The sequence below is a fragment of the Bactrocera oleae genome, chromosome 3, assembly GCF_042242935.1.
Source record: "Bactrocera oleae isolate idBacOlea1 chromosome 3, idBacOlea1, whole genome shotgun sequence".
Taxonomy (NCBI): domain Eukaryota; kingdom Metazoa; phylum Arthropoda; class Insecta; order Diptera; family Tephritidae; genus Bactrocera; species Bactrocera oleae.
Window position 1 is genome coordinate 22,257,916 of NC_091537.1, and position 25,047 is coordinate 22,282,962.

The 25,047-nt window shown below is 34.0% G+C and overlaps 2 protein-coding genes across 2 annotated transcripts; one reads left to right on the plus strand and one right to left on the minus strand.

Annotated features, from left to right (window-relative positions):
- The first annotated feature begins 600 nt into the window (after positions 1 to 600).
- On the plus strand, positions 601 to 5,250 carry nAChRbeta3 (nicotinic Acetylcholine Receptor beta3). Its single transcript, XM_014235512.3, has 4 exons — positions 601 to 803; positions 2,586 to 2,791; positions 2,884 to 3,511; positions 4,619 to 5,250. The coding sequence occupies exons 1-4, from the start codon at positions 749 to 751 to the stop codon at positions 5,014 to 5,016; spliced, it is 1,287 nt and encodes a 428-aa protein (XP_014090987.2). The 5' UTR covers positions 601 to 748; the 3' UTR covers positions 5,017 to 5,250.
- Positions 5,251 to 7,595: 2,345 nt separating this feature from the next.
- Positions 7,596 to 23,645, minus strand: LOC106618014 (DNA-binding protein D-ETS-6). The gene is made up of 3 exons (XM_014235521.3): positions 21,862 to 23,645; positions 10,358 to 10,595; positions 7,596 to 8,790 (listed from the first exon to the last, which is right to left on the minus strand). The coding sequence occupies exons 1-3, from the start codon at positions 22,790 to 22,792 to the stop codon at positions 8,205 to 8,207; spliced, it is 1,755 nt and encodes a 584-aa protein (XP_014090996.3). The 5' UTR covers positions 22,793 to 23,645; the 3' UTR covers positions 7,596 to 8,204.
- Positions 23,646 to 25,047: the final 1,402 nt, after the last annotated feature.

The window sequence follows — 25,047 nt, forward strand, 5'->3', positions numbered from 1 at the left end:
TATTATTATTAAGTGAATTTATGTAAATAAAGAAATAAAATATATATATAACTTTAATACGTTAATTGTATATATACAAAAAGATCGAAAACCATATGTACCCTGCAGGAAGGTGCACTAGTTAAGAATTTGTTCGGTTGTAGCACCATTATCAAGCCGTTATCAAGGCTATACAAAATATTTCGTACGATTTTTTACGTGTAGGCTTTCTGATACAAAGGGTAAAAAACAAACAAAAGGATGGTTTTATATAAAAAGTTGTAAAGTTCCATAAGTCACACGTTCTTTTGCAACTAATCGCGAACTCATCTCGGACTTGTCGCATATTTTTAATCTAGTAGGAAGGCTTATTTGAAAAGGAATGTTTAGAAAGAAATGCAGCCCTCACTATATAAAGCTCTCGTTCAAACAATGCAGTCGAAGTTGGTGCAGTTCGCCTAGTTCCTAAACTACGTTTGGCTGACCAGTGTACGTTTCCTTGCAGGGTATGTACTATATGCTAAGACATTTATATTATATCAGATGCAATTCTTATACGAATAATATATACTCTCACATAACCTTAAGGAGATGACTTCGAATGCTGTATTAAATCTCAGCTCAGTTCAGTGAAGTGAGGAACTCGGGCGCGTGCACTACTCAATACGACTACAAAAATTTACGAAGTGTTAATTGAAAATACAAAGTAGTTTTTTGATAAAAAAAATACTTACTTCCTGCAGCTTATTGTGCTTATCCGCCGTTGACTATGAGTTGGTCGTTAGGGCTTGGAATTTGCTTATTTCTGTTGCAATCTGTCAACTGTAAGAATTTCGATATCTACAAAACACACGCTCAGTACTTATTGATTAATTGCTACATACTAGAAATGACGAATTATACATATTTACAGTGACTAAAAACTTGAAGTGAATGTGCGACAAATATGAGAAGAAAGATTTAGTGATTTAAGGAAATTTTCAATTATTTTTACTTTAGCCAATATTTTGGACTTGTATCTTTTACTAGCGTTGGTACAGACACCCACACTGGCACTGGTCAAAATTGAAGAGTTAAAAGAAAGAAAAATTTTTCATAAGCGTTTTCATCACTTATTTGAAATCTCGACACCCGAGATGTGACTACTGCTACAAAATATCTTTGTGCGATTTAAAATTTTTGCTGAAGAAATATTTATACACACATATGTATATCTAGTTTAGGTCTTCCGTCAATAGTCGCAAAGCGATAATGTTTGCCTCTAAGCAGGTGTTAAAAATTAAGTCTTCCACTTTCTGTTTCTGTCATTTTGGAATTTGCGTTATACCGTTGGATCATTGCACTGCCAATTTAGTGTTGTTATTATTATAACGAAAATTTCTGCACGATTTCAATCGAAAAAGATTCAACAAATTTCTATTAAGTTTTAAATAACAAAAGCTCGGTTTATTTAGAAAACATTAATATTTTGATGATATTTAAAATTTTGCACAAATTTATAATAAATTAAATTTTTATTTTCCAAATTTGGGATTAAAATTTAATAATTAATTCAATAAAATTATTAATTAAAAATTAAATACTTAATTCAATAAAAATAATTAAAATTTATATATTTAATTCAATTAAAATAATTAAAAATTAAATGTTTAATTCAATTAAAATAATTAAAAAATAAATATTTAATTTTATTAATATTATTAAGTTAAACTTTTAATTCCAGAGTTAGAACTAAAAATTAATAAAATATTTTTTAAGTTAAAAATTGGAGTAGCAAATAAAAAAACAATTTTCATATCAGTCAGATCAGACTTGTATATTTCTAATTGAAACACTAAAAATCAAAGTAATTAAATAGAAATTAGAGAAAGAGGGTTTGAATATGTGTTTTGATAAAAATTAGCTTTCCTCTTACGATAACCAAAATGGAAAAACAGGAAGTTCACAAGCGTGAAATAATTTAAAATTCAAAAGCATTTTTTCTAACTCTTAATTATAAATTTAGGATTAAAATTTTTTTATTAATTTTCAATCCGGTATTTAAATTATTATTTTTGGGGATTTTGGGATTAAATTTTTTGTTCACATTTTCAATCTGGTGTTTGAGAATATAAATTTGAAAATTAATTTTAATCAACAATTTCGGGATTACAAAATAAAAAAGAATTTAATTAAATGTTAATTCAATTGCATATTGGAAATAATAAGATATTATTAAACGTATTTATACAAAATTTTATTGTATTTGAAACTTTTAAAATTATTTAAGCTTTGAGATACGATATAGTTTTCTTGATTCTAAGTACCTAAGTTTTTGTAAACCAGGTTGAATTGTAAGGAAGCTTTCTCGCCACTTTTGATGATATCTTTCATCACCTTTCTCCAAGAATTGGCGCCTAGGTAGGTCGTTAGACTGAAAATTTTATTTCTGCCGAAATTATTTGGGATTTGGCTACATGGAAATCAAAAGAAAGAAGTACTGTTCTGACAGTCTCGCTCTTTCTTCGAGAAACACTCCATATAACAATGATATACTTGCAAATTTTAAGATGTTTCAACCATACTTTTTACAACGTGACTACAATGCGTTTTATTTTTCAATGCAGCACAAGATGTAGTTACCAATGGTACTAAATCTTGGAACATCACCACCTTGGATCGATTGCATCTACAATTATTTATCAACTATGATAAGAACGTACACCCCTCATATCACGGTATACCGACCAATATCACACTGGGCATGTCGGTCAACTACGTCGATATTGACGAAATAAATGGGAAAATGATTTTGCACTCATGGTTAAAGATTGTAAGTGAATAATATCGTTAAGTATACTGCTACAATAAATTTGAACAATTTCCACTAGTCTAATCTAAATATTCGCTTTACAATCTTTACAGAGATGGATTGATGAAAAACGGTCGTGGAACATTGCAGATTACGATAATATAACGCAAATCCATTTAAAACCGAAAGAAGTATGGAAGCCAGATTTAACGCTTTTTAATAGCGCTGGCGACAAGAGTGACTACTTGGGTGATACTCAAATATTATTGTCGAACGATGGCAGCTTCTTATGGGTACCACCAGCCGTATATACAGCCTACTGTAGTTTGAATTTCCGCAATTGGCCCTACGATTCGCAAGTGTGTAAAGTGAAGGTCGGTTCCATGGCGCTGACCTACATCGATGCGCGTTATCTGGATTTGAAGGAGAGCTTAGACTACAGTGACCTAGTCCAATCTACTCAGTGGGAAATCGTTGAAGGCGCTACATCATACCGAAAAGAGGATTATTATAACTACATTGAGTTCAAGTTTAATCTAAAGCGTCGTTCCTCAATGTATACGGCGGTTATCTTTACGCCAGCTTCCTGCATAATATTATTGGCGCTTTCCTCGTTTTGGCTTCCCCCGCAAATGGGTGAAAAAATACTACTGAACGGTGTGCTGATTGTACTCATAGCTGCCTTTCTCATGTATTTTGCACAATTACTGCCGATCTTGGCCGATAATACACCGCTTGTAGGTTTGTATTAACATACATACATGTATAGTATATTTCTATATTATATTAAACTATGTTAAAAATTCTCGAAATCGAATTACATCTTTACAAACCCCCAGAAGTGGAATATTAGAAGCTCTAACTCTATGGCTGAGAATATAAATCAATTTGAAAGGCATATTTTCCTGGATTTATTTTGCTGGATTGTTGAAGCGTTTCGACGTCATATTTATAAGCTCACGTCGCATCACCAATAATAATGAATTTGATGAAAGTAGGGTCAGTTACGTTATCAAGCATCTCATTTGCGACCTCTACTTGACGTCGTTCTTGCCAAAGATTATGGGTCTTTTTGTACGAACGTAGTATTGACACGCTGCCTACCCAAATCATTAACCAAAATGGTTGAGTCGATCTACTAGAAATGTCGAGATCCTCTGCTATCTATCTAATCCCAACACTACGATTTTCAAGCACTGTTGCTTTATCTTTTATGTTATCGATGTTATCGTCATTAACAGTGGTGGATGGTCGGTCGACTCGCGTGACGCAAGTTTTTGATAACTTCACGACCTTTACTGAATATTTTGTGCCACTCAAATATTTGTGTTCGTGATAAAATAGACTCCTCGAAACACTTCTGTAACATTTACAACGATTCCGTAGCTGTGATTCCATTGAAAATATAAAATATTAGGCAAACTCATAGTTCAGTTTTATTTCTGATGATAAAAATCGCCAGACAAACTTTTCGCGTCCTAAACAAACAACAGCAAAAATCGCAGTAATTGAAATTTGGAGGTCAAACTACACACGAAGATAAAAAAGGTTATACCAATCTGAAATTTTTTTTATGTCGCTTCGTTTTGCGCGCGAAGTTTAATCGAACCAGTCCGAGGTAAATTTGATATCGCTTAATATCTGAAATATTTTAAATGAAACCAATCCAGACCCTGTCCCTATATAACCAATATAGCGGCTTTCGACCTTCCGGTTGACTTTATATGGTGTTATTGGTCAATGTGTGTGATTTAGTCGAAAATACATGAAATCATCCCATAGCAACTTACTTGTTAAGCTTTGAATTAAAAATTGTAATATATTAAAGTCTCTTTTACTTTCTTTCAGTACTCTTTTACAGCTATAGCTTGCTGTTGCTTAGTATCTCCACGATAATTGCCGTGTGTGTATTGTATCTCTCCTCGGCGAAGCATAAACGTCGCTTACCTGACTTTGTCAAAAACATACTCAACGGACCGTTGAGCAAAATTCTTCTACTAGAAAACTTCACATTGGAAGCGGAACCGCACGTGACCATGAATAACGGCACAAAAGAGTTGGTCGAACATCAATATGAGAATCCGGACGGCATAACTGATGCAGCGGCCATGCATGCAACCACATCGTCTTCTGCTAATCGTTTCATTCAATTTGAATGGATTTTATTGGCCACAGCTATCGATCGTATTGCCTTTTTATGTTATAGCATTACTTTCATAATTTTGTCTATTTTATATGCTGTATAAGTTAAATAGGCTTTAGTAAATTATGTTTCTATGATTATTACCAAATACCTATTTGTAAACTTACATACTTATATATATATATGTACATATTGTTTTGAATAAAATTAAATAATAATAAAAAGAAAATGTGTAAAAGTCTTTAGAAGTATTAGTGGTTCCAATCACATAACTTCTATTCAGGGTGGCAAAGAATACTTTAAAAAGACTTGAATTGAATAAACATTTTAATTAAAATCGTAATCTCGATCGCACAATATCTGAGCATACTCATTATATCCGAATTCCCTTCGTTCGTACTAGTGCCCTCCTTTTTGTGTAAATTGTGTGTATAAATATTTTTACCGTTTAATTTGAATTTTCCGATGCCAAGTTTTTATGTGTTCAGTGAACTCAAAAAGTATTATAAATTGTTATTTTTATCAATATAAATCATTAATTTTCAAATGATCTGCAATAAACAGAATATCTTTATACAAAATAAGTCTGGCATACAAATGAGTTACGGCACTCTTACTGCATTTTTCCATTTATAATTCCTCGTAATGAAACCCATATGAGTACCCATCATATCAAATTCCATTGGCTTTCAAAATATTTTTCATTAAATACCCAGCAAGTCACGACTACTGTGGAAACGAACACATCTAGTTGTAGAAGGTTCAACTTATTAGCCCTTTGCGTAACTAATAAAGGGGTGAAAGATCACACGTATGAGTTTCGGTTAGTTTTGTCAATTAGGCTTTAAAAACTCATAGAAACTGTAACAGAAATCTCTGGTAACACTCTAGGTTAATCAGCCTGTGATTTAACCGATAGGTAGGATGGTGTCAAAAACGAAAAACTGACACTTGCAAAATTTAGTACGTATTTAGTATATATTTAAAAATTTGATTTCCGATGTAACATATTTTCAGCATATGTACAACAAATAATTGTGTTGTTATCAATGGTAACTATATTATATTTCTTATATCGCTAGAAATTTCATTAAAATTAAACAACCATATATTAACCTTAAAAAAACTAAGCTTATAACGAAATATTTAAAAACAAAAGCCGTGGCGAAAGTTTAATACGAGTATAAGGTCTGGTAAAGAGAAACCCATTATTTTTTCAAACTAATGGCTTTAGTAATCTACATCTCGCGTTGTATAAGCTGCTTGACGCAGTATTGTTTGAGCATATGTCAAAGAAAGACACCAGCAACGGCAAAATACGCAATATATTATACAATAGTTTATCTTCGAATAGCGTTTTTGGTCCTGATACTGTAACACTCAATCACGCGAAATTTTGGTTTCGGTGTAATTTTGATGTCAAAAACGCATCAGCCTCTCTAAGTATCCACAAAATAATGAAAAGCGTCGAGTCCAAGACGGTCGAGCTTTGCGATAGCCTAAGAGCTAAACATAACACAAAAAACCATTTGGGCCCATTTGAAGAAGGTTAAATACAAAACAATTCAGTGAATGTGAGCCAGACGAGTTAAGGCAAAAATACATCATTGACCTAATTTTAATCTGCGAATCGCTGCTGAATCGTAAGAAAATCGATCCATTTTTGAAGCAGATGGTTGCTGGTGATGAAAAATGGGTCAGTTACGACAACGTCAATATCGATAAGCCCGCGCAAACAGTGGCATGACAGAATGACGTTCTGGAAGATTTTGTTATGTGTTAGGTGGGGTTGTTGGGGAATCATTTAATATGAGATCTTCAAACTTTTTGTTCAGACCTGTACTGTCAGCAATTGGATCGTCTGAAAGAAGAAATCGCTCAAAAGCGGTCAGTTTTGGCTCATAGAAGCGAAATTTTGTTCCACCAGTACAACCTTAGGTTTCACAATCGATAGCGACTCCCCAGAAGCTTCGAGAACTTGGTTGAGAAGTTCTTATGTATTCACCTTATAGTTCGGAACTGGTACCACTTGATTGCTACTTGTGAAAAATTCGTCTCAAGAGTAGCTTGTCGACTGTCCGAGCCTTTTGCCAATAGGAACGAGGGTTATAGAGGGTATTCTGAAATTACCTTAAAAATGGTAAAAAATAAAATAAGTTATCGAACAAAACGGCGTACATTTGACCTGATCTGATCATTCTAACTACGTTAAATAAAACTTTGAGTTTAGTGCAAAAATAATGGGTTTTTACTAGACCTGTTATATATAAAAAATGTATATTTACTTCCAAAATTAATTTGCATAAGAATAAGAACATACAATCAAAAACAAATCATTATTAATTTAATAATGTTTTAGTACATATTTATATATTTATAAGCCCGCAAATGAAATCATATCCAGAAGAAAAAAATTTATATATTTATAAAAAAAAAATTTAAGTATTTATTCATACATATGTTTATAAAATCAAAGAATATATACAAATAAAATTATATTTATACAAAAATTTGCTAAACACCTAATTGCCAAGACCAAATTTTGGTAAATTTTTGATTAGTATAGTTCAAAACTAAAAGTTTAAACCTTTTTTTTAACATTTTTAAATTTCTTCCGTAAATAAAAATGTAAAATCACAGTTAAATAAATAAAATTAATTATTGCAATAACCAATTATATTACAAATTTCTTAAAACTATAAGTATCTTTTATATCTAACTAATATAATGCAAGTTGTACACACAGAAAACGCATTTAAAACTAACAAATTTTATTAAGCAAAGCCTTAATTTAATATCAACGGACATATGTACATACAGTGAATGTATGTATGTAGGTAAATATGTACATTTAAATAACAAAGTTTATAGGAAATATCATTTTGCCCCACCTTACTATATAAATATTATAATATTGCAATTATTATTTATGCAGACACACATGTACATATGAATATACAAATATGCGTACAATTACAAATTTATATTGTGCAATATTACTTCAGTTAATGCCCAGAGGTTGCTTTACACTACTTAGAAACTTGTACTTACATAATTTCTCGATGGGCTAGTATTGCTCTTAACACCCGGCTATTATGCAAACTTACATACATACCTTTTTACTACTCTAAATACAAGCTAATCCCCTTTCCATAAACGGAAAAAGGTGCACACAACTTTCGTTGCGGGTGGCATATTTTGGTCATAATATAACCAGTGGACCACTTAAATACATTACAAATATGTCCTAAGTCAAGTGTTAAGTACCTTAAATTACACATCGTTCTAGAGTTAATTAAACGTATTAGGCGGTGGACGTGAGTCATAAGAGCCCGGCGTATATGACCAATATGGCGGCGGGCGTGTAAAAACGGGTGTACTATTGTTATTGTTGCCACTACTTGTAGTACTGCTATGCACAACCGTTGTCTCAGAACCCGTTGAGGCTGTTGGTAATGTAGTTGGTGTTGGCTGTAACGTTAAATTTGATGGCGATGTTGTGGTTAAGGTTGATTGCTGTGTTTGCAATAAATTTGTACTTGTTGCATTAAGTTGATGCTGATTTGTTAAAGCAATGTTAGGTGAGTTACTCATACCAATAGGTGATGGCATAGACGTGGCGGAAGGTGATGGAAAGCCAAGACTTGATGACGACGATGGTGAGGTAAGATCCGTTTGAAGATTGTGATAATGATGATGGTGTAGTCCCATGGCATGGCTGTGGTGATGATGATGTTTGTAGGAACTCAACATACTTGTTGCGGGATCACAACCCTGTGCCTGCGCTTGACATGCCGCCATCAAGCCGTGAAAGTCAAATTTATAGGCATAACGTTTCCCATGCACTTTAGTCATTATGTTTTTATCGTAGTAATATCTGTAAAAAATAAAACGAATTCTTACAACATAAATTAACAAATAATATGGGAACTTATATTAGGCAGGAAAACCGGAAATGAAATATCCTTAATATAATATTTGAAGAAACAAATTTTTTAGAAAATTTGTTTTTTAAGAAAACAAAACCTACACTCCCTGCTCCCTACACATACACAGCACTCTACTCGGTAAAAACTGGCGCACCCTAGTATAACCCACTTCAATACACCACATTCATACATCACCACACGGGACAACACAACACACCACAGCATCGCGCCTGTACACCACCATGGTCTCCGTAGCAGACGCACCTCATTCGAAATAATAGCGATCCTGCGCGCAACTCGATTTTCGATTATACACGTTGATGCAACACGCGTTAACCTATCTCGATCAGCCGAAGAAGAATCCGGACATTGGCGGAATTCAAAGTGACACATCGCTTCGCTCCCCTTCGGACCCGTTTATCAATAATAATTTTAATTGTAACATTAATATCTTGTTGTGTTATAAAATAAAATTCTCTATTTATTTCGTATCGAAAATCAACCGCAATTTCATTTACATACATATGTATAATATTTAAAGCGAGTGTAAGTGACTTATCAACAATTTAAATTCACTGGTGGGTGTTTCCTACTAAATTTGGCACCCAATTATTCAGAATGCCTCAAATATTTTTGGAGTTACAACCTTAAAAAGTGTAGCCGCTCAGCCGCGTTTTACTCAAAAATCCTTTTTTAAAATTGGCTGCAGTTGTAACTCAAAAATAAATCATCCGATCGCTTTGGTTATTTTCTACTTATTTTGTATATGTATATACCTCTGTACAATAACTTTTCAGTTTTTTGACTGTATAAAAAATGTAATTTGTGCGGACCAAAAACCATTTATATTTTTATCACAATTCGATTTTGTTTTCAAAGTCTGCCGTTTCGTTAAATTGGAAATTTTCTTAAAAATCGTACGTAATAAAATCAATTTTATTTTTGAAAATTTGTTCGGAATGTTCATTAATTATGTATAAATAACACAATTTTTTTGAGCGGTCACACTTGGTGTACCTTTAAATCTCACTATCCGCTTCATAGTTACAAAGTTAAAATTTAAAGCATCCAAATTTTACGAAATTTAATTCCAGTTTTATAAATTTTCTCTCATTAAAGTCATGCTACTGAAGACTTAACAGAATATCTCAAAACAAGTTTATGTCATCCTACATTAAATCCTTAATTTTCTTCTTATTCAACTATAAATCAGAATGTGTATTGCTAAAATTTTCATCAATACTGTAAATGTTTAAACACGTTTATAAGAAGTTCATAAAACTCGCATGCGATAAATTCTTTCACAATGGCTGCAGACCTCACTATTCATTCATACTTATACTTACATACATATATTTATGTTACACTTATACCACTCCCCCAGTTACATTCCCACACAAACATATTTCTTTTGCTTTCTTTGATTTTGTTTCGAGTTTTGTTTTACTTCTGAGCGTGTGCGCACCGCAATGAAGGCATTAATGCTCGAATGCTTATTCGCTCGCTCTTGCTTACCTTAAAGCTCTGCTGAGTTTGTCGTAGTTCATATTTGGTTTTGCCTTTCGTTCGCCCCAACGCTTAGCAACTTCATCGGGGTCGATGAGTTTGAATTCACCATTGGTGCCCTCCCATGTTATGCAACTGGCATTAGACGAATCGGCGAGCAGCTCAAGTAGGAATTGCCATAACTGGATTTGTCCCGAACCCTGCGCAACCAATCGATGGGATGCGGCATTTAATAGCTGATACGGATCTGCAAAAGATTAAAGCCAAAAAAAAATGATTAACATATGTTATTAGTTACAAATTGTGTCAATGGCTACCATCACACAGATGTACTAAATGCAATTATATGTTTGTATGTATGTATACATGAGTATATGTATGTATATCTAAGCATTGCTTTGCATACCCACAAACAAATTTTACCCATATCTACATATCTCTGTTGTATATACATACTTATGTATATACATATATACAAGGTGCGTTCCAAAGTAAACAATAAAAAAGTAACAAAGTAAATTCTAGTGGCGCTATCCTTTATCGACTTCCAGTAAAAATTCATGACATTTCATCTATTGGAAGTGAAGATATTGCATTTTAAGTGTCAGTATATTTTTGTCATCGGTGCGAAAATGAGCTTCGAACAAAGAGCCAATATTAAATTTTGTTTTAAAATTGGTAAAACTTTTACCGAAACGTTTCAATTGATGAAACAAGTTTATAGCGATGATTGCCTATCCCGTAGCAGACTGCACGAGTGGTTTCAACGTTTTCAAAGTGGTCGTGAGGACATAAATGCCGGACGAGTCGAAACCCAAAAAATCGCGCCTGGAGAAGTCAAAAGTGAAGACAATGCTGATTTGTTTTTATAATTCCTAGGGTATTGCCCACAAAGAATTTGTTCCACCCGGCCAAAACGTTAATGCGGTATTCTACCTTGGAATTTTGAAGCGTTTGGTGCGCCGTATTCGACGTGTTCGGCCCGAATATTGCGAAGATGGAAGTTGGCGTATGTTGCACGATAATGTGCCGTCTCATCGATCGACCTTGTGGCCGATTATTTGACCAAAAATCACATTTTAATAATCAACCACTCCCCGTATTCACCTCCTGATATGGCACCGTGCGACTTCTACCTGATCGGAAAAATGCATTTGCCGATTAAAGGAAAGCGTTATGTAGACGTGGAGGCCATACAAAAGGCTTGCACCGCCATACTGGTGGCCATACCGGACAACGAGCTAAAATACTCGTTGGACATGCTTTTGGACCGTGCAAAAAGCTGTATTAGCAGAAGGAGACTATTTTGAATCAAATTAATTGATTTTCTGCCGATAAAACCATTTGTTCTGCCTTTTTTTTAAAGTCCTGTTTACTTTGGAACGCACCTTGTTTATACAGTTACTGACAATAAAATATAATCAAAATTTTATTCACAACTATTTGCGAAACCAAAAGTGTTACGACGGTTCTTAAGAGGAAACAATTATTTTTTATAGTTAATAGAATTTATTTTAAACATTTCAAAAGCAAAAACAACGTAATCAAAATTTAAATATAACAGCAGAAAACCTTTAAATGAATTGTCAGGAATTTCAATTGACAATAAGATAAAATCATGAAACCAAAACTCGTAAATAGTAGACTATTATAATTAAAAAATGCATATAAGTTAGAGTTTTGTTGCAAAACCTTTATTTGCGAATAGGGCAGCGCACCTTAACGACATAGATTCCACTAGAGCTTTACAGACTGAGTTCGGTACTGAATACCTCTTGGACTTTCCAAGGCAGTGATAATAGTCGAGCATTTCCCAAATCCAAAACAGTGGTCCAACTCCGTACCACGAAAAACATCCCCATATCATGATATTAACACTTCCGTATTTAAATGTTTTTGGTCGTGGGTCGAGGATTTATTTCAGTATTCTTCAGACGTTTAACTCAATCTTTTCCATCGCTACGTACCATATTTATTGGAATTAAAAATAAAGATACGTGTATAGCCATTAAATTGGGAATTTTATTTAGCCATCCAGTGATCGAACCAAAGACTGAGTTAAAAGGTAGACGATTTATCGAGAAATCCGTTACAATATAGATTGTTAATTATTTCGGAACCATCTATTTGATTATTTTTTATTGTCAGTAACTGTATGTGTGTTGTTATTGTAAGTTTATTAAACTAGATATGTTGTCGAATTGGTTTTAGTTAATTTAACTTACTTTATAACCGCAAGAACATAAAAAATTAAAAAGCACACGTAGATAATAATATAATGCTGTGGCTCTTGCTATTTCCGTTGCGTCGTCAACGGATTAGATACGTATGTTATGCACATATTTATTAACGTCAAAGTGGTTCTATTATAACAAGTAAATATAATAGAATCTCGAAAAAAATAACAAAAGTCTAATAAATAATAGGAGAAACTTCTTAATATTTTGCTTAATAAACCACTTGAATAAATTAAAATAATGATATCTTCTTAGTATTCTGAGTAAATAAATAAAATCGGTTGATTTTTTTGTTGTTGTTCGGGACTGTCGGTGGAAATCGATAAAAAATCATATTCGATCATAGCTCCCCTTACGATAGAATAATTATCTAAGAATTAATAGACGTTAACTAACATTTTTTCAGGGAAAACCGCTCTAAAGAGCTTTAAATGTCTATAACCTCTGACGGCATCATTCTCAAACTTAAATTACCTTCCTGGACCTGATAAATTTATTTATGTCATTTGGCTAATAAACTTTAGGTGTACCGTGTAAAATGAAATACTAATTTTAAATGTGAAAGTAAAAAAAAACTTATTCAAAGTATTGACTCTTTACACATTTTGATCACCTTCTGGCAATTTGTTCGTCTTTTGAAGCAAACCATTTAGCTAGCCAGTTTTCAACTTAACCGTTATTGAGGTTATCATCCGGTTCCACTTATTTTCTCAAAGTTGGAGAAGGTACAAAAAAGATTTGTCCTGAGCAAATTTGGTTGATATAACTTTAGTGGAATATGTAGATTAAACTTACTTGGGCGCGAAACTTCGCCAACTTTTTAAAAACTTTTGAATCACAGATGCCTCGTCTTGTCATAACTCTATATCTATCTTGTTTAGTTTTAGGTATTACAAACAACTTTATGAGAGAGCATAGAAATTTAAATCTTTCACTATATTAATTAATTTAGAAAATACTATCAATAGGACTTTTTAAGATATGACAATTACATAAAACGTTTTGGAATTACAATTTTTGTTTTCAATTCAGATAACAACATCGATACCATACTCATATCTGCCGATGAGATTTATGAATTGCACCTGTACCCGATTTCACCGGCCGTAACATATACATACATATGTACATATACTGTCACTACTACTCTAAAACATCTGGTATTTAACAATATTGATAACAAAGCTTTCACAAATTTTGATATATCGAGGAACTTATTTTATGAGGACACTTCAAAAGCCGGACAATTAATGATAACTGACGTAAAATTATACGTCACGCGGCAAGTGCCTAGAGAAAGCGTGGATCACCGAAGCAATCGAGAAAGTGGTTTAGTCATGCAAATAATTTTGCTTTGTCATGGTTTTCGGAGTTTCCCTAAAAACAAACCAACAGGTGTTTAAGTTATTCCCACACTGCTATTTTATTATCGATTTATTATTAGCGAGTTTTGCCAGACCAATTAGACACAATTGTTTGCAATTGTTCATATGTACATACCATACATACATACATTTTTATATGTACATACATACATACATATGTCTACTTGAAGTTGACAACTCACTAGTGTGTGTATATTTGTATTTAAAAATGAAAACTTTACTTATTTTTATACCCTGAAGAGAGGATATTAAGTTTGCCACGAAGTTTGTATCACCCAGAAGGAAACATCGGAGACCCTATAAAATATATACATATTTAAATTATAGCATATTGAGCTGAGCTGATTTAGCCATGTCCGTCTGTCTGTATATATGCGAACTAGTCGTTATACTCGTCGATATATCGTTCTAAAATTTTGCATGCGTCTTTTCCTCCCCAAAAATATGCTCATTTTTAGGAATCACTGATATCAGACCACTATAAGATATATGTATGTAGATGCTTACAAACTGATCGATTAAAATAAAGCAATGATTCAAGTAGAATACTTTTGCCGTTTTATTTGATAAGATATCTTTACGAAATTTGTCATGATTTAAGGCAATAATACAATTTCCGAACAAATTGTTCTGATTGCATCACTATAGCATAAAGCTGTCATATAAACTGGCTGATCAAAGTCAATTTTATTAGGTAACCTTATTTCACTTGAAGGTCGTTTATATTAAAGAGGGTAGCTATAAGAAATGCGATTGTGAACGGTATTATACGAGTAGCTTCGGTGTAGCCGAGCTTACGTTTTTTCTTGTTGTAAATAATAAAACAATTAATTTTTCGGTGATCTCAAAATAATTCTCACTACTTATACTAGCTATAAAATCTCCCTAATTGTTTTCACCATTTGTTATAGCTAACTGTATATTACTTGCTTGCACTTTCATTCAGCAATATACATATGTTCGAATTGCCCAAGGGAAGGTAGTAATGCGAACATTTAGCTTATATAATAAAATTTTGAATGTTTCAATTAAATTGTTTTTATGTATGCAACAAAACGCCGAATTCTGTGTCACTTGTTCTTTAATATCGAATTAAGTAGTCATTCCAGGAATTTTATAAAATACCATAAGTGACTCATTCAACAACAGATCACCGCAACATATTGCCAAAAACAAATTAAACTGAAAATATTTCACTTTTTTATTTGCTACTGTAGTGAGCAAAATTAATTCTCACCGAAAGCGCCATTATATAGGATAGACCGCCCAGATACCGGATGGTGATGGTAATGCTGGTGATGTATGTGTGGCGTCGGTGTTTGCATACGTACACCGAAGCGCCACATTACGCCCACATCTACACTCACACTCATTTCAAGTATTTGTTGTTATTATTATTTGCTTTTGATTTTTTTTTTGCTTTTCTTATTGTTTCGGTTTTGCAAACATTTGTTTGGTTTTATTTTGCATTTTATTTGATATTTCTCAGTTATTCATTCGTTAAATAAAATCGTTTTCTGAGAAATTCACATAATTTTAGCTGAAAATTTCACATAAACATTTATTTATATTGCTGCACTTATGTACTTGACATTTTTGTTTCAATTGCTTTCTACATTCATAATCTGTTATATATTTTTAGATACAAATGTTTGCCAATTCACCCTGCACACAACCGTTTAGCTTTGGTTCTCGATAACGACTGACTTTTGACTTCTATGAACACAATTCAGCAAGCTGCAAGTCACTGGCGAAAGCATATGGACACCGTTATACAAAGAAGGAACGCCTTCTTTCTGCGGCTACAATCAACCTCCCACAGCACACCACGGCCCTCTCATTTTTCGTTTTTATTGCAAGTTTATCACTTTGCCATTTTTCACCTGCACAGTTGGTGGTCGGCGTGGTTGCTTACAGCTAAGCGCTGCCAAAGACAATAAGCGCCCATACCCAAAACGGAGCCGTATTGACCAAGGGCACGTGCGCCCACTTCCAAAACAACTACACACATCGTCACTACACCTCTCAGTTTGTTTTCCCAAACTACTGAAAAGATTATCGGTAATCTGAGGCAGTAATCCTGCTTGGAATAAAAAACAAATCAATTAACTATGCAATTCTGATGCGATTTCAACTTGTAAAGCAAAACATATACGACTTTTTACATATATAGTATATATGTACATATATGTAGATACACATAGTAATTGTATGAGGGACATACGATAAATACTTTGTCTCACTACCGAATGGCCTCATTACCGCAAGTGAAATTTGCTATCATGTAGTACGTTGTCTTAAATTCGCTTGTCGCCGAATCTGGTTCGTATTTTGTTCTTTCCGTGATTCGATTCTTTTTTTTAGAAGTGAAATGGGGCAGGGAAATCAAAGATCCTTCGATGTCGACCGTCAAAAATTGATTTAACGAGTCTGAACGTGGTCGCACCTCGGGTTTTCATGGGCTACACGCAGGTGCCCAGGACATAGGTACCCTGAAGTGAAGTGAAGTGCTGTGACAAAAATCTTCGATTAGTAAATGGCCGATTTGCTGTGCGCGAGATTGCTAAGATATTAGTCCCATCGTTTTCTAGGATTCACAAGGTGGGATTTATACTACCTATCTGGAGAATTGCAAAAATATTTTCTCTACCAAACCCAAATTTTAAGCCGATTCGAATAGCAGAAAAATACCTTGTTTGGCGAAGAAAAAGTACTCTTCCACCTGGCAACGTGTCGGCTTGCACCTAAATAAAAGACGTTACTGCCTACTTTGTAGACCTCCAAAAATCGTATATTTTATACTTCAGAAGCGTTCAAAAAGTTGGGTCAGCTTGAGCTTAACGAAGACTGTGCTAAAAATCACCAATGTTCAAAATTGCTCGTTTACTTTTTGTTGGCTAAGTACTTATCGCACCACCCTCGTCTATGTTTGCATTCAATTTTGGAACTGTGCACTAGGCGGTTCTAGTAAAAGCGAGTTATTTTGGTGTTTAAAACATTATTTTCTGGTCAGTTTTCAACGATTTTTGAATCAGTCCTATTAAAAACCACCACTAATTGTCTATGCTGCGAAGGAACGAGACGAAGGAAAAAAATATATAAGTACTTAGTCCTGCCATAAGTTCTGTTACAGGTTCAGTCCGTTATAAAAATTAAACTTTAATCAATTTTTTAATGAAGTTAATTTTATTTAATAATGCAAAAAATAAAAGAGCGATGTAAAAAATTTTATTCGATATGGTCACCTTTGGCTTTCGCATAAGCGCTCAAATGATTCGGCCATTGATCCATTGAAGCACACACAGTAGCTATTGGTATTGACGACACCGCTCTACCCAAAGACTTTTGAGACTCTCTAAATTACTGTGGGGTATTTGATAGGTCATATTCTCCTAATATGCCATCAACTATAGTCCAATGGATTCAAATCCGGACTTCCAGACGGCCAATCATCTGCAGCTATGAAACCAGGAATATTACCTTTAAGCTACTGTTGGGTGGTTTTTGCCTTGTATGCTGGAGTAGCATCTTGCTGGAAGATCCAAAGCTCTCCATCGAAGAGAGTATTGCTTAACTCTTTTAGCACGCCTTCTAATACTTTCTATTGGTACAGATTTGTCCCAGTGACGCCTTTAGAGGAGACTACCCACCAAACCATTACAGCAGCTGGATGGTGCCCACGTTAAGCCCTTGGAATAACATTTTTTGTGACTTTGGAAGGTTTTGCGTAGATTTTGTCGTTTTGCCTATTAAAACCTTCCTCAACAATGAATGATGATTTTTTCATCTGCCAAACGACCGCATGCCACTGTGGAAGCCGTTTATATTTGTAGAGTCTAATTTGCTTTTAACGTATTGTCAGAAAATGACTAGTTGAGAATAAGTCTTGACATTGATCCGGCCGATATATCCATTTACCTTGACATAATTTTCTGATTTCTAAGGGGATTTCTGTGTATGCGTTCGCGAGCAGTTTTTATGGCTGAATTGACGACGCGTGGACGAACTCTCTCTTCATTTTTATGTAGTATGACACTGCGTACAAATTAACGGCACTGTTTTCGTTAATTTATCCTCTCTGTATGCATTGTAAACTTTGTAACAGAATTTATGGCAAGACTGAGTCGATAAGTATATTGAAAACTTTGAAAGGCCCCCTGTTTTAGACCCCAGCACAACTGTGTTGCAAGCAAAAATTTTATATGCATGTGGAGTCGGGCCTTATATTCGAGTAAAAGTTGCATCATCTGTGTGAATATATCCGTTTTTTCGGATATTTTTTGCATTATTATTTAAGTAAATAAATTTAATAGTTAAAAGTTAGCCACCTTGACTATAAACATTCGTCCATACACACATACATAGATATACATGCATATGGACAAACAGTTTTGTTGTTTTCCTAGTACATAAACGTCAATAACAAAGTTTCAGTGGCTTTACATATTTTAGACGCGCTATTTAAGGCTGGGCTCAATGAAACAGGAAGCGCGGAAATGAATATTTTCCTGTCGCATTTACTTGAAGTTCAGCCCGTCATGCGCCCACGATGAACGCCTGCTGTGTGTCAGGACAATCAAATGCTTACTTAATTCTGTCGACAGGAGCGAACAGTGTGCTATTTCGTTCATATGTGTTTGTAAATAAGATGTATGGTATATGTATGTATCTCTAATCGATTCTTAACTTATTATGATTTCTTATCGCAGCGTTTAGTATGTCTTGAATAATTTACGCTTTATTTATTTGCCTAACAAAAACTTACACCGCAACATCTTTAAAAAACTGAACATTTAGCGAGAATAGTTTTAAAGAGCCTCTTTGGGCTCTTCTGCGAACAGAGAATACAGCTGCCTAATGTGGTTTGTAAGCCAAATGTTTTATTGAAACATAACTATTTAAAGCTGAAGAAAGAAAAGAAAGAATCAATCGACTTTTTTTCACCTGCTCGTCGATTTAAATTTTTCAAGTGCAGAATAGATCTAGCAGAATGGATAAACTTCCATCAATCAAAGGCCTAAGGTAGATGATTTGAATATGTAAAAAAAATGGTGTAGAATTCAACTAACAGAAAGGTCTTCGTAAGACGCTGTGGCGACAATCGTATTCCCGAATTCACGAAGTTATGAGTACTTTAATACTTGTCTTATGAACGTTCTACATCAGATTTCTAAACTTTTAAGCGTTTACTAGGTAAATCTGAAGATTTATTTTCGAATTTGTTAATAATTTTTATTTTACAATAACAAATTTTCTGCTTTTTAACAAAAAGGTATGACCACCACCCACAACAACAAAATTGTGTTGGACTGGACCACTGTGCGCTTTGCAGACAATGACGCTGCCGCAAAGCGGAGGATTACTTTGATTTTATTATTAGATGCCACATCCTGTGAGAAATTATCATATTTCCATCGTTTATTAACGGCATCACTCCCACTGCAGTAAAGACGCTGTCGAGTTGGCATCATTTTCGTTGCATAACTTAGAAGACTCTTATCTAAATGTTTAGGTGGCTTAGAATTCTACACTAATCCAGGTGAAAAGTTAAGTCAACAATCACCGTTAAGTGCATTTAATAACACAACAATAAAGTGTTTGAGTACCGCATAATTATTAAATAAAGTTGTGGTATAATTGAAAACTTTCGTACAAAGAAATTGACTGAAGCAGAATGTTTTCGAATCGCTTTAAAGACAATACGGATACTTAGACATTTGACACATCGAATGTGCCATCATTTAATGATGCCATGCTATTCGCACTTGTTTAACGAGATTAGTTAAAGCTGCAAGACATTTCAAATCTAATAAACTAAACAATTGTATAAAGGTATTACCCATGTCATTGACAGATTCTCAGGGATCGTGTGCCGCAAGGGGGTATGCATCAACCCTATGGTTGTGCAAGATATATTCGCACTCATTACGAACTTTCCAAGTCACGCACACATGTGTGCAGACGTTATCAGTAAATACGCGTTTGAGCGGTGAAAGAAATGAAGACATACTGTAGTACATAAATAAAATAAGGCAGTGGAAAATGGTCAAGATGCAACTTACTACAATAGCCTCATGCACATATGTTTGTAAGTGTGCATATAAATACACTCGACGGATTTACCGCAATGCGATTTCGATCTAAATAAATGCGGCTATTATTACCCAGATTGAGGAAGTGAAAAAAAGGATTTAATGCTCAGCAGAGAGCAGCGAAAAGTGGCGTTTGGCCACAAGTGAGGATACAATGAGCAAATAACTTGAGACTGGATTTCATTTAATGTGAAAGTTGGTCATTGCCTTTATTTTCCAACGCACTTGTTAATATTAACTAAATTGCCCTAACGGTTTCGAAATCCCACAGTGGCCATTTTCAATGATAGTCAAGTGATTTTAATGATGATAACGGAAACTGATTTTTTATTGCAAAAGATTTACGAGTTCTTTTTGAGCGTGTGAAGGTCAAGCAAGCATTTGCTGGCACACTTTCAAAAGTAAATAATTACTTATATCCACACCAATGGGCTTAAGCGTTTAGACAAAGGAGTATTATATATAAGCTTGACCAAGTTTGACGCATACGAGATGGTGTTGTTAGGAAAAGTTTTTTGCTCTGGCATTGGCTACCTTGGGACGATCGCGGTTACAATATACTTGTATTGCCCAATAACCTTATATTTTCCCTTCTCTCAATTGTGAAAAACTCTTTTTATTTCCTTATATTATTGCCCCAAATGAAAATCTCGTATCGTTCTAAGAAAGAAAACTAATAAGCTAGACCTAACCTTGAATTAAATATAAATTTTTCAGCTGTCGCACATTGTAAGATATAGTATACTTCATATATACATATCTTGATTAAAGCCAATTTTGATATTTTGAATAAAAAATTAAATTATTTTCGATAAAAAGGAATTTAGTGTGTTAAAGAAACACTATTTATGATGACCAAATTCTTTTGATAACAAAAAATAGCTTGATGATGGACGGATTACGGACGAAAACAGCAAAGGAAAACCCACAATATAATTTTAAAGACCATTAAATGAAGTTCAGGTTGATATCTAAAGATTTCAAAGGAATGGGTTGAACCCAACGCTCATAAATGTTTGGGTATGCCAAAGCACTGTGCAAAGTGTACAGCACTCCCCGTAGCTCCCCTAAAATTGATCGATTCGCTCTATTATAAAACAATAAAAATAATTTCGAATTCAAAATTCACTTTAATCTAAGGATCTCTTCATAAAAAAAAAAGTTATCGAGACTATAAGGCCTATTTTAAGGCACAAGATCAGCCATACAGCAAAAATGATATCGAAAAGTTAAAAAATCGCCATAATCGATGTATCACGATCGTTATAATGAAGATTAAAATATAAGATTTGAAACTAGCTGTTACAACAAGAAATAAAGAAGTCGGACTGATCCAAGTTCAAATAAATTAACACATCCAACACAGGCATTCAGAACCAAAAGTTGCTAGCGTTAGACATAAGAAATATATTGGAAGTCAGGATGTAAATTATCTCAAAATATTTGTTTTATTACTTCTTCTTCTTTTTGGTATGTTATTGTCTACCAACCTGGCTATGGTGACATTATTCCTCGAGGTGTATAAATTGTATCCCCAGAACCTTGAAAGCCTTCTTATTGCATGTAATAAACGCTCATGCTCATGTGGAAAAGTATAAATTGAATACCATAATCACCGTCGGTACAGCACAGTAATTCCCAGTCAAATATGAATAAATATTAATTATCGAACACATGGCAAATGCTTAAGCTTATAATTACTTTTATATCACAACTTGTATATATTTTCTTCAGCACTAGACCTACTATAGATACATATTATGTATGCTTATACAAATTCATCGATTATTATTACTCACTTGGCTCATCTTCATTTAGCATCGGACTGGTCTCACGTCCGGTCGCACTGTACAATGTCAAGGCAAAATGTTTTGCCAAAAGTATGCCCCCCTGTCGCGAACCGGCACAAACCCAAAAATCTGCTCTACTCAATTCACACAGCTCAGCACCAGTGGTTGGGAAACGTGAAATATCTGGTTCTGGATCAATTTTAAAATGTTTTGTTAGCCATTTCACCCACTTTGCTATGTCATCAGTACTCCAAGCATGTGGATCCAACGGCACTTTTACCACTGGCGAAGCCGGTCGCGATTTGACACTATCACCGGATGAATCACTGTCATCCACATTTGTGGCTGTAGGCAATCTTTCACTTTCAACGATCTCGCTCGTTTCGTTGGCATTTTCAATCGAGTTTTCAATTTGACCGTCGGCTCTTTGTGGTAAAGGCAATGGCAAATTTGACTTAGCGTGGGTTTCTTGTAGCCCACTGGGGGGCATAATGGCGACATGACTGCCACGTAAGGCTTTTTGTTTACTATAACTACGTTCACTAAGCTTACTATTTCTATAACTGGCTCCACTCTTCCAACTGTCACTATCGGTGTCATCATCACTCGAACTATCCGAAGTACTACTACTGTCGTTGCTACTGCTGCTGCTACTAGTGGTACTGGATCTACGACGTCTTCTTGTATCTAATTTCGAATTGTGAGCCACTGACGACACTGTCGCAATCTCTACTGTTGTTGGAAGACTTTTCGCTTCTTCCGAGCGGGTTTGTACTTTTTGTATTTTTTTTTCACTATCCGTCGGGTGGCCATGTTCATGCATTTGGATATTTTGATAACTGATTTGAAAATTTTTAAATAAAATCCCAGAATTTATACACTTAAATTCACTGTAGCCATTACTATTCTTAATGGGCGTGTAGTTGAGGGTAAGCGCCATTCAAATTTCAGTAAATAACAGTATTATTTTTTTAGATTTGGATTTAATTCACAACTGAACTCACAGCACTTCAGCATAATATATAAAAGCAACTATATATATTTATTTTTGATTCACAATTAAATTATTTACACTAAAAGAGAGATGTTTGCTTTATTTATTTATTTTTTGTTTTGTTTTTTTGCACTAATTTTCAGCTTGTTTATTTACACTAAACTTTATATTTCAAAAAAATCTATAAATTTCATTTTATGTTGTGCTTAGTGTCTACTTCGCAGTCGCTCTCAACTCACAACTATTCACAAGTCCAAATTTATTTAGTTTAAAAAGCAAGCTTGCACTCGTAAATTAAATCCGGCTTAAAAGCGTTACAAATTGACGATATCGAAAAGAAGTTCACTTTGAAAGCGAGTTATAACATTTAATAATTAAAAATAATATGATTCACATATATATGTATGTAGTGTAGTGTGCGCATGTGTATGTGGTTTTAAGTTAGGCTTTCCTGGAAATTTCGCCAAAACTTGACTGTTACCATGTGAATCATAACTTTGATAGCATGTTCCATGTTCCGTGTTTAATCCGGTTCACACTATTTTTTATATTATATTTCAAAGAAATCACAAACAAAACACTCAATGTAAATTTTCAACCGTAATTGTAATCCGGAAAACACTGAACGCAATTAAAATCGAAAACGAATTTTCACGTTATTCCGAAAAAATTCCGAGTTCCGTAAGCATCTACCGGGTACTTTAACTGCAGACCAGCACACAGCGCATTTCCGACTTCAAGCACAGCCAAACAACAAATGATTATGAATGGCGATCGCCAAATCACAAATCTTCGACGTGAAAACCATAACTGAAAGCTTTGCTGCTTGCAAAAAATTATGGCATGAAATTTTTGATCACCAACACTCGCACGTACCCGTGTACGTGTAAATGAGGTGAGAGCCCATTGAGAGTATAACGAAAATGACTAAACGTTTTTAGCTATTGGGGCAACAGTCTACGAGACTGAGGGAATTCACAGTGACTTTGGAGATAACTAGGCAGAGCATGTGCTCGGCTATTGCTACCACTGGAGCGGCCTAGGTGCTGATTAGTCATATTTGTTTACATTTTCACACATTTATATGCGGGATTGTGCATATATCCAGACAAATTAAAATGTTTGAATTAAAGCAAGTGATAGATTTACGAGTATGTACATACAAACATATGTACATATGTATGTTACCTTTTTTAGTATTCTAATTGAGAAAATACATGTCATTGCCCTGTAGGAAAAACGTGAACAAGTAATGCTTTTATACGTAAATTCACTCGCAGTTAAACAGCAATATAGACAACGAATATTTCCAAGTTTTAGTGAAAATAAAATGTAGTACTTTTATTATATCCTGAACAAGGTATACTAGTATTACGTTTGCCACGAAGTTTATAACATTCAGAGTAAAACCCTATCAAATTTATATATAAATGATCGGCATGACGAGCTGTGTCGATTTAACCATGTTCGTCTGTCTGTATATACGCGAAGTAGTTTCTCAATTTTTAAGATACCGCTTTAAAATTTTTCTAACGTCATTTTTTCTTCAAGAATCTGATCATTTGTAGTAACTACCGATATCGGCCTACTTTAGAATATAGCTGCCGTACAAACAGAAGGATCGGAATCAAGTGCTTGCATCGAAATTTTTCCATTTGACGAGATATCTTCACGAAATTTGGCATGAGTTATTGTTTAAGGCAATCTGCAATCTCCGAACAAATTGTTCAAATCGAGTCGCTATAGGATATAAATGTCATACTAGCTGTTGAACCAAAACCACAATATTTACAGCATTTTATTTAGTGTTTATGGATTTATATCAGTATTTAACAAAAAAGAGTTCAGTATTATTAAATAATGATATTTTGTATATCTAAGAGTACCTGAAACCAAATTATTATATTATATTTATTTATGTTACATTATATATAGTATTGCACAAGTATATGTGTATGTCTACAGATAAAATGTTAATAAATCAAATAAATTTTAAATTCCATTTTCTTGCTGGGAATGGACAGATTCTATCATTTCACTTATGTATGTGCATACATACATATGCATATATTCACACTCACTCGACTACGTCATTATCTGATTAGAACACCAGCCTTCTTATATCTTACGCGATCACTGTAAAATCGCATGGAATTTTTATGAATGAAAATTTTCGCTGATTTACTACACGAGCTACGTCA

Bases quoted from the DNA above. Each gene is read 5' to 3' on its own strand.
- LOC106618014 (XM_014235521.3), bottom strand. From the start codon at position 22,792: ATGGCGCTTACCCTCAACTACACGCCCATTAAGAATAGTAATGGCTAC. The intron at 10,596-21,861 runs GTGAGTAATAAT...AATCTTTTGCAG, and splicing joins GCTAAATGAAGATGAGCCAA to ATCCGTATCAGCTATTAAAT. The intron at 8,791-10,357 runs GTAAGCAAGAGC...TATTTTTTACAG, and splicing joins AAACTCAGCAGAGCTTTAAG to ATATTACTACGATAAAAACA.
- nAChRbeta3 (XM_014235512.3), top strand. From the start codon at position 749: ATGAGTTGGTCGTTAGGGCTTGGAATTTGCTTATTTCTGTTGCAATCT. The intron at 804-2,585 runs GTAAGAATTTCG...TTTTCAATGCAG, and splicing joins TCTGTTGCAATCTGTCAACT to CACAAGATGTAGTTACCAAT. The intron at 2,792-2,883 runs GTAAGTGAATAA...CAATCTTTACAG, and splicing joins TGCACTCATGGTTAAAGATT to AGATGGATTGATGAAAAACG.